Genomic DNA, 7,021 nt, shown 5'->3' with positions numbered 1-7,021 from the left:
AGGCCCAAGGTGCCCAATGGCTCATCCAGCAGGAGCCCAGGCCCAGGAAGGATGCCAGGCCCCCGTGACCATGCCCATGAGGACCCCACCTGGACGCCTAGGACGACATCCATGTCTGGTCACCTGCATGGGAGGCACTGAAGGACACACAACTCTTCACGGGCATGAGTGAGGAGACACGTAATGACAGAGAGAGACCTAGGAGTAGACTAGTTTAGTTTACTGCTTACAATGGACACTCTGGCTCATTTGCGTAGCGAGGAAAATAACATAAACTGATACAACATTCAGAGCTAATACCGTGCAGAGGTTTAGGGGAGAAGGGAGGGTCAGCCTTCTTCCTTCTCAAATCAATGTTCAGCAAGATGAGCCCACCAAGGGCGGGGGGGAACCCTGACTTCTGCCCCCATTAATAGAGTCCAGTCTTTTCTAGCATTCAACTGCCATTCCTCTCTGGCAGGGCAGCCTCTTCTCTACTCTGCCCCAGGACTAGGGGCCGTGGCTGCTCTGGTCTTCCTCTCGGCCCTCCTCAGGTGCTGAGGGCAGCTCCGCAGAGGAGGTTGGTGGCTCCTCTTGGGCCTTACTGAGTAGAGGCCCTGCTCCAGGCCTGGCCCCTTCAGGCAGCCGGGCGAGGCCTGGCGAAGGCTGCCTGCCCAAAGCCTGAGCATACGGGGCAGCAAACAGATCTGGGAAGTAGTCTTCAATTCCTGGGGGGGACCCCAGAGCTTGTGGACAGAAAGGACCAGGGAAGGGCAGGTCTGGCAAGCAGGGGTCATTCCAGGGGACTGTACCTGTGGGGTCAAAGGGCACTGCTTAGGTGAAGTAGGATGAAAGGTATTAACCACAGGTACAACAGGTTCTGTGACAGAGGCCCCTCCCTGCTCCACAGAAATACAAGTTAGGACCCCAGAGCATCTCCCCTCAGGACCAGGCACGCTCCTGACTCGGGGTCCTGTGGTTTGGTAACAGTGACACAAAATGGAGCGTGAGTCAGGCCGAGTGCCTCTCATGCAGGCAGAAGGGCACTGGGAACCAGCATCTTTCCTCTCTTTGTACTGGAACTTAAGTCTTCAAAAGATAGTTGCTTCCACAATTTCAAGTATCTAGGTGGCCCATCAGGTACTCATATTAGCTGCCATCTATGCTGGGCCAAGTATTTCACTCACGTCATTCCTAATCCTCACCAAACCATCTAACTATGGGAATATTATTTCCATTTCAGAGTCCAGGATACTCAGGAGTGCTGGTGACTGCAGGGCTGGACTGCAAACTTGGCTTTTCCTCACTCACAGCTCTCTTGCTGATTGCTACTCTGCTAGGCAGTCTCCAAGAAACTTGGGGAAGAAAAGCTTCATTAAAGACAATGGAGGAGTTCCCGTTGTGGATCAGTGGTTAACGAATCCGACTAGGAACGATGAGGTTGTGGGTTCGATCCCTGGCCTCGCTCAGTGGGTTAACGATCCGGCGTTGCTGTGAGCTATGGTGTAGGTTGCAGACGCGGCTTGGATCCCACATTGCTGTGGCTCTGGCATAGGCCGGCAGCTACAGCTCTGATTAGACCCCTAGTCTTGGAACCTCCATATGCCATGGGAGTGGCCCCAGAAAAGGCAAAAAGACAAAAAAAAAAAAAAAAAAAAGACAATGGAACGCAAGGAACGCCCCCATCCTGGGCCCTGCCCTGCAGCTGAGGCCTCTCCCTTCTCGCTTCCTCAGTCACCAAGGGCACCTTTTCTTCTAGCCACAACTCACCCATGTTGCCAGCAGGTGGCTGCAGCAGGAACTGCCCCTGCGGAGGGCCTGGGAAATAGCTCCGGGCTGTGTTCGCATTGCTGCCAAAGGACAATGCAAAGAGAGGGTCCTCCGGTAGCAGAGGCATCAATGAGCTGGGCATGTGGAAGGGGAAAGGTTGCAGGTATGGAAACTGGGGCTGGGGAGGTTGGAAAAGCTGGGTCTGTGGAGCATGGGGGAAGGGGAATGGCCCTGGCTGGTTGCTGGGTTGATAATCCTGGGGTTCCAGGTCTTCTGAGTAAGAGCAGGCGGGTGGTGGCATGATGCTGCGGGGGACAGAGAAGTATTTCGTGATTTCATGAGGCTTGATGGCTGCCCCATTCCCACCACACAGCAGGTGTCCCCTGCCACTGCCCCGCCAAGGCCCCAGGCCTACTGCCTCCTCCCTTCCTTTTCCTTCATCTAGCTCCCCATTCCTGCTCTACTGCTGTAATAGCCTGGATCCTTCCCTGATCCATTTATCTTTTTAATCCTCATTACATTTACCACTCCTTGCTTCTCTGTTACCTTCTCAATCTCCCTCTCTCTTTTTTCCTACCCCTCTCCCATGATAACTCAGGTACCACTCCCCTTAGCTGCCGTACCTTGTCCCCCAGGATCCACAAGGGCCATCCTTGTGGCTGCTGTCACTGCCTGGAGTATCCAGCAGAAGAGGCATCTGCTGGGGAGTTTGGTCAGAGCCAAGGGAAAAAGAAAGGTTGGCCTTCGGACAGGTGGGGGGCTGAAGAGCGGTGGGGTCACTGCCACTCTCTGTTGGCTTGGGGCCAGAGCCTGATCAGAGGTCAGCAGCATGGGGGGCTCTAGGAACAGAAGTCAAAGTGGAGGTTAAGAGTAAGCAAATGGGGGGCAGGCTTGGCAACACCGGGTGGTCAAATTGCGCCATGCACAGGTCCCTCTGAAGAGGCCCCACCAAACAGAACAGTGGAGAGCCCTGGCTACCCCATGTCTATCAAGAAAGACCCTTTAGACTTCACTGTGTTCCTGCCACCTTCACCAGACAACCCTTCTCTGGAAGCAGTCAGCTCACCCGGCAGGGGATCCAGAGGGGGCTCCTGGGGGAAGATCTCAGGCTCGGGGTCGGTGGGCACAGCAGGTGGTGGCTCAGCTGCAGAGCTGGAGGAGGACAGAATGAAGACTGTAGCTTCAACGCAGGAGGCGGGGGTGGGGGGGTGGGGGGAAGAGACCTAGATTGCCAAACTCTGCCTCCCTCCAAGGAAGGCACTGGCAACTTCCTAACTTCCAACTCCATCTGGCCAAATCCCTCTAAATGTTAGCCAACAACCCCCTATGCCCAGCCTTCCAACACTTTCTCCTTCTAGACCCCAGGGTCCAAACATAGACCCCACCTCCTACCTGAGGGCGGGTGGGCCAGGAAGAGGAGAAATTCTTACCTGCCCTGGTTGCTGGTGGGGGAAGGCTCAGCGCCTGCAGGAGTGTCCTTGTTCTCCTTCCCATTCATTTTCTCCACTTTTCGCCACTTTGCCCGGCGATTCTGGAACCACACCTGTAGAGTAGAGACACTCAAAGAACTTAAGAAACAAGGGAGAGCCTGAGGCTCAGCCCCACGTGGCTCTTGACGGTAGGAGGTCCCTGCACCACTCTGCTTCCATGTTTGTCTCTGTCAGGTTGGTATGGAAAGCTTCATCTAGGTGGCCTCTGAGGTACTTTCCTCTTCAAACATTCTAAGGTCGCGGCAATGTGAAAACAGGCAAGAACACAGCCCTGTCTGAGGCCAAATTCCAACCCTGTTCAGGAAGTGCTGAGTACTTGCTCGGCTCTCACAGAGTTCCGGCACGTGGGTGCTCCTCCACCCCAAGACCAGCCAGCCAGCCCCCTTTACCATGATGCGTTGGGGGGCGACATTCACTGTCTGGGCGATCTCCCGGCGCTTTTCGCTGTCCGGATAGTGGTCTTCTTGGAAGAACTTTTCTAGCTCCTCCAGCTGGTCTGGAAGAAAACGGTGGCTTGAGGATGAACACCAGTGATATGGCAGCAGAGGAGAAGGACAGATGCCTTCCAGATGGGACCACTGTCCCCAACCCAAAAGCCTTCCCATAGCCTTGCAACTGAGTTTCCCACTGGGCTGGGCTTGCTCTCTCAGGCTTTGTGGCAGGGAGTGGCGTAATGTTTACTTTCCTGCCCCTTCTAACTGGGGCCCAATTTCATGTTCTGAGGGGAAAACCTAGCCTTTTCCTCTGACGGTCAGAGGTCATGGCCCTGCAGAGGTCAAGAGAGGATCCAGCCAAGGGAATGTACAAACTAACCACAGGCCTGCCTCCCAGGGCCACATGCTCTGCTGACGCAGAGGTGACACCAGATCCCTTGGGTTTCCTCTCACCTTCAGGGACTTACCAGAGCGGTACAGGGTTCGAGTCTTTTTCCGACCTTGGCAGATGGCCTCTGGGGACCTCGTCTTCTGATCTGTGTTTTGGTTGTTCTGGGTCAATGAGCTAAGGAGGTCAGCCAGGTGGCAGGACCCCCAGCCTGACCCACAAGGCACTGGGTTGTACGTGTCACGAGCTGCATCAGGGATGCTGGGAGATGCCGTGGAGGCCAGACCTGCAGCATTAGGCTTTTTCTGCTTGCCAGGGGCTGGAGAGTAGGGCCTCTTCCCCAGCTTCCCCTTTCTCACAGGAAGGGGACACCTTTCCCCCTGAGGCCGAGCTCTAGGTGGGGCCAGGGCTCTGTCTTTGTGGGCCACCCCTGAGCGGGCGGCCTGGGAGGCTCTCCCCACATCAGGGCCAGCCATTTCTCCAGAGGCCTCTGATGGCTTCTTCTCTCTGGAGATCATGCAGGAGAGGGGCTCGTCCTCACCCGGGGCTTTCTGCCCCACTGGAGGTGTTGGAGGTGTTGAGCTCCGCTGCAGTTCCTCCTCCTCCTCCAGCCTGGCCGCCGGGGGCTTGCCTCCACCCTCCTGGCCTGTGGAGAGCCAGCACCCACTCTTCCTTAGTCCAGGAAAAGCCTGGACTACGAGCACATGCTGCTTCCTCCTCTGCACCTTAAGCATTAAACACCTCCTCTATTTCATCTTAAGCATTAATTTGTCTACCTTATCAACTGTGGTAATGATTCCAGGCTTACCTTCCAATCTCAGGCTTGTGTGAGGATCAAATCAGGTAACCCCACAGCTTTGAAATGTGAAAGCAAATAGGTATAACTATGAGAGGGCCTGAGCTCTCACACCTAGGCAAGCAATCCTAATTTGGGGATACTTGTTCCCTGGGAGTTCCCCACTTTCTCCCAGACACCTGGCGTGTGAGTTTGAGGGGACAGGCATCTATTCAGGTGTTTCTAGGGGACAAATTGTGGACTGGGAAGAGAGAGAGAGAAGTGATTAAGACTCTGCTGCTTCTCAGACTGGAGCTTGTTCCTGCTGCAGACACAGGCATTGGTGCTTAAACTGGGACAGAGCGGGACTGGATAGTCTCCAGGAGGCTGGGCAAGGACATCAAAGGAGCTAACATGAATGTCCACCCTCACCTCCCACAGAACTCACTCTGTCCTCGCCCAGCTTCCTCACCTTCATGCACACTCCCATTCCCCGCCCCTGCAAAGCAGAACCTCATTCAGGGGCCTGGGGCCTAGGTCAGCCCTCCTTTTACAGGTAAGGAAGAGTGACCTGGCTGGCCCTGAAAGTTCCTGTCTCTCATCCTCCAAGCCTGTCTGTTCTTCCCTGAGCTATGACTGATTCAGCAGGAGTTTACCATGTCCCAGGCATTGTGCTAAATACCTTAAATGTCCAGTATGCATTTAATCCCTGGGAGGAAGGCATATGAATATCTCGTTCAAATAGATGAAATACGATGAGAATTTGCCCAAGATCACACAGCGCAGTGCTCTTCATCACTAGTCAGAGTCCTTCCCAGGGTCACCAACCCCTCCCCTGTTCCCCTCCCAACTTACACATAACCTCCAGAACCCTCTCACCCAAGAGCTGCTTTATCATTTCTAACTAAACTGGAATTTTTTAAATGGATGCTCACTACCAAGAGCAAGTATTTTGAAATGAAAATTGCAAGAGACAGAATTTCTTAAGGAATGACTTTCTAAGCATGTGTAAAGAAAAATGTAGGCCATGGGCTAAGGTACTTTTTCAGACTGTTTCCTAGGGTACAAGCTGGGGAAGAGGGTTTGGAGGCCTCCAGGGCATGGGGCAGCCACGAGGCTGGATGGTGAAGTGGGGAAGGAGGGACAGAGTGGTTTTACAGCATTTTAGGAGCCCCTGTGGCCTAGCAAAACTTGTACACAGTAGGTGCTAAATAAGTGCAACGTATCAGGATGACAGGCGCTGGTCAGAAGGGTGGTGGGTGTGGGAACTCAGCAGAAGAATCACTGCTCTGCGTTCCTTCTCCACTTGTAGAGAGATTCGAGCCCCAACGATGTAGGGCACTGGTAGGGTAGCCTCCCTGGCCCCCCACCCCTCCAGCGCCCCGAGTCCCGGCCTGCCCCAGCTCTAGAGTAGCCTGAGGCCTGCTGCCAGGCCCCTGCCCTCAGTTCCCCTGCAAACTCACCCTGTTGCTCTCCGGTGGGCTCCATGGCCTGGACTCCAGCGCCCGCGGCCGCCTGGCTGCACCGGGCCGCCTAATGAAGCCTGGAGCCCAGGCAGGTGTGAGGAGCCCGCGAGGCCCACTCGGCGGGGGGGTGGGGGGGCAGTGCGTGGGGCAGCTGCCGGCTGTGAGGCCCTGGGGGCTGCACCTCCTCCCACCCCCGCGCCCGAGGAGCCGGGGCAGGTGCGGGCGGAGTAGGCAGCCCCTCCCCGGGTGGGTGGGAGCTGCACGCGCGGGGCGTTGACCAGAGCGGGCCTGCGTGGTCGGGGCCCTGGAGGCGCGCCCTTAAACGCTAGGGACCGTCTAGGCCCACCAGGACTTGGAAATGGGCTCGGTGGCGGCCTTGGAAAGAGCCCTTCCAGGTGAACTGTGAGAGGGGGACTTTGGGAGCCGCTTAGTCGGGAAGCCCCAGACCCTGAGTAAGGGTTGCCCCTCACCCAGCTGCTCTTGAGATTTCTCCAAGCCTCAGGATTAATGAGCCCCCAAGACGCCTTGCTGACTGGAAGGTCCTCAGACCACAGAGCTCTCCTGGGGGACAAACTGGAAGAACCCAGGCTACTGGGTGAAGTCAGTACCTCTTGGATGGACACAGTTGCAGGAGTGCAGGAGGCCAAGGGTAAGCCGGGAGAAGGCAAAGCTGGTCAAAGTTGTGTCATTATGCTTCCATCCGCTTGATATAACTTTTA

At 55.6% G+C, this 7,021-nt stretch overlaps 1 protein-coding gene across 1 annotated transcript; it reads right to left on the bottom strand.

The window, feature by feature from the left end:
- NOBOX (NOBOX oogenesis homeobox) lies at positions 205-6,346 on the bottom strand. Its single transcript, NM_001195116.1, is given in 6 exon segments — positions 205-791; positions 1,750-2,054; positions 3,180-3,292; positions 3,629-3,735; positions 4,141-4,707; positions 6,300-6,346. Coding segments are annotated over 6 exon segments (1,419 nt in total). The 5' UTR covers positions 6,325-6,346; the 3' UTR covers positions 205-489.

This window comes from Sus scrofa, chromosome 9 (assembly GCF_000003025.6).
Source record: "Sus scrofa isolate TJ Tabasco breed Duroc chromosome 9, Sscrofa11.1, whole genome shotgun sequence".
NCBI classification, from domain to species: Eukaryota; Metazoa; Chordata; class Mammalia; order Artiodactyla; family Suidae; genus Sus; species Sus scrofa.
The sequence above is the reverse complement of the archived record's forward strand: the minus strand, read 5'-3'. Positions and strand labels throughout refer to the sequence as shown.